The following is a 1,014-nucleotide window of genomic DNA, read 5'->3' as shown; positions in this document are numbered from 1 at the left end:
AAAAAAAAAAAACAAAGGTTCATATCCCAGTATTTCCCCTTGTAGGAATATTGTCGAAGAAAATAATCTGAAATGCAGAGAGATTTATGCCCCCAAATGAGCAGTAGAACATTATTTACAATAGGAAGTAATTGATGTTATCAGTAAAAGGATTATGTGGTCACTAAAATATAACACAAAGAGGTGTGAATTACGTGGGAAAATACATACAAAAAAATCAGGATATGAAATTAAAAGTTGTCTCGATGGTATGAGTTCAGGTGTGCATAGAAAAATGTGTAAGAAAACACACTGAATAGTAACAGTATGTGGATAATGAGCATTAAAAACCGACTTCCTGATACTCTCCTGTGTTTTCCAAATCTTTTACACTGACCAGATTTTTAATAGCCCTGATAATCAGAAAAGCCGGTTACTTAGAAGAGTAAAAATCCTCTCTTACAAACGTATATATTGTTCAGAATCTCTGAGTAAAGAGAAAAACTCTGGTGTCCCTTGGACCTAAGGCTAACAATGTGCCTGTCACTTGGCCCTCAGGGTTCTGTGGTGTTGGCTCCCTTGGTGGTGGTATGGGGAGCACCCAGGTGGCTGCTGTCCTATTCCCCCTTTTTGGCTTGCTCAGCAGTATGTTCTGCTAACTAGAGAGGACTTTTTTTGTCATCCAGTTTTAAAATTCTAATTGTAGGTGAATTTGACAGTCAAGAAGATGATATTCACTTAGTGACATTATGCGTGACAGGTAAGTTCTACTGTTTTTCCTAAAACAAAGCTATGGGTTTCAGGACCATTTTGTCCCGTCCGTCCCCCCCCCACCCCCCACCCCCCGCTTCCAGCAGGACCTAGAACTAGTCATGACAGGACCTATGACACAAGTCATAGAAGACACACCAATTTGTCACTGCTTTGCTGACTTTGGTTCTGGCTTTTCTCATTGCTAGAATGGCCTTCCTCTCCTGGCCCACGTCCAAATCCTGTTCAGCCTTAGTTCAGTTCACATGCTGACTCCCCCAGGAT

At 41.0% G+C, this 1,014-nt stretch overlaps 1 protein-coding gene across 1 annotated transcript in view; it reads left to right on the top strand.

The window, feature by feature from the left end:
* LOC100960371 (protein N-terminal asparagine amidohydrolase) overlaps positions 1 to 787 on the top strand; it is a 14,263-nt gene extending 13,476 nt beyond the window's left edge. Inside the window, exon 6 of the mRNA XM_023513818.1 lies at positions 686 to 787. Coding sequence (XP_023369586.1) covers positions 686 to 762 — 77 coding nt within the window. The 3' untranslated portion in view covers positions 763 to 787. The remainder of the gene's footprint in view (positions 1 to 685) is intronic.
* Positions 788 to 1,014: the final 227 nt, after the last annotated feature.

This window comes from Otolemur garnettii, unplaced genomic scaffold (assembly GCF_000181295.1).
Source record: "Otolemur garnettii isolate 467f Iridium unplaced genomic scaffold, OtoGar3 scaffold00044, whole genome shotgun sequence".
Classification (NCBI taxonomy): domain Eukaryota; kingdom Metazoa; phylum Chordata; class Mammalia; order Primates; family Galagidae; genus Otolemur; species Otolemur garnettii.
The sequence above is the reverse complement of the archived record's forward strand: the minus strand, read 5'-3'. Positions and strand labels throughout refer to the sequence as shown.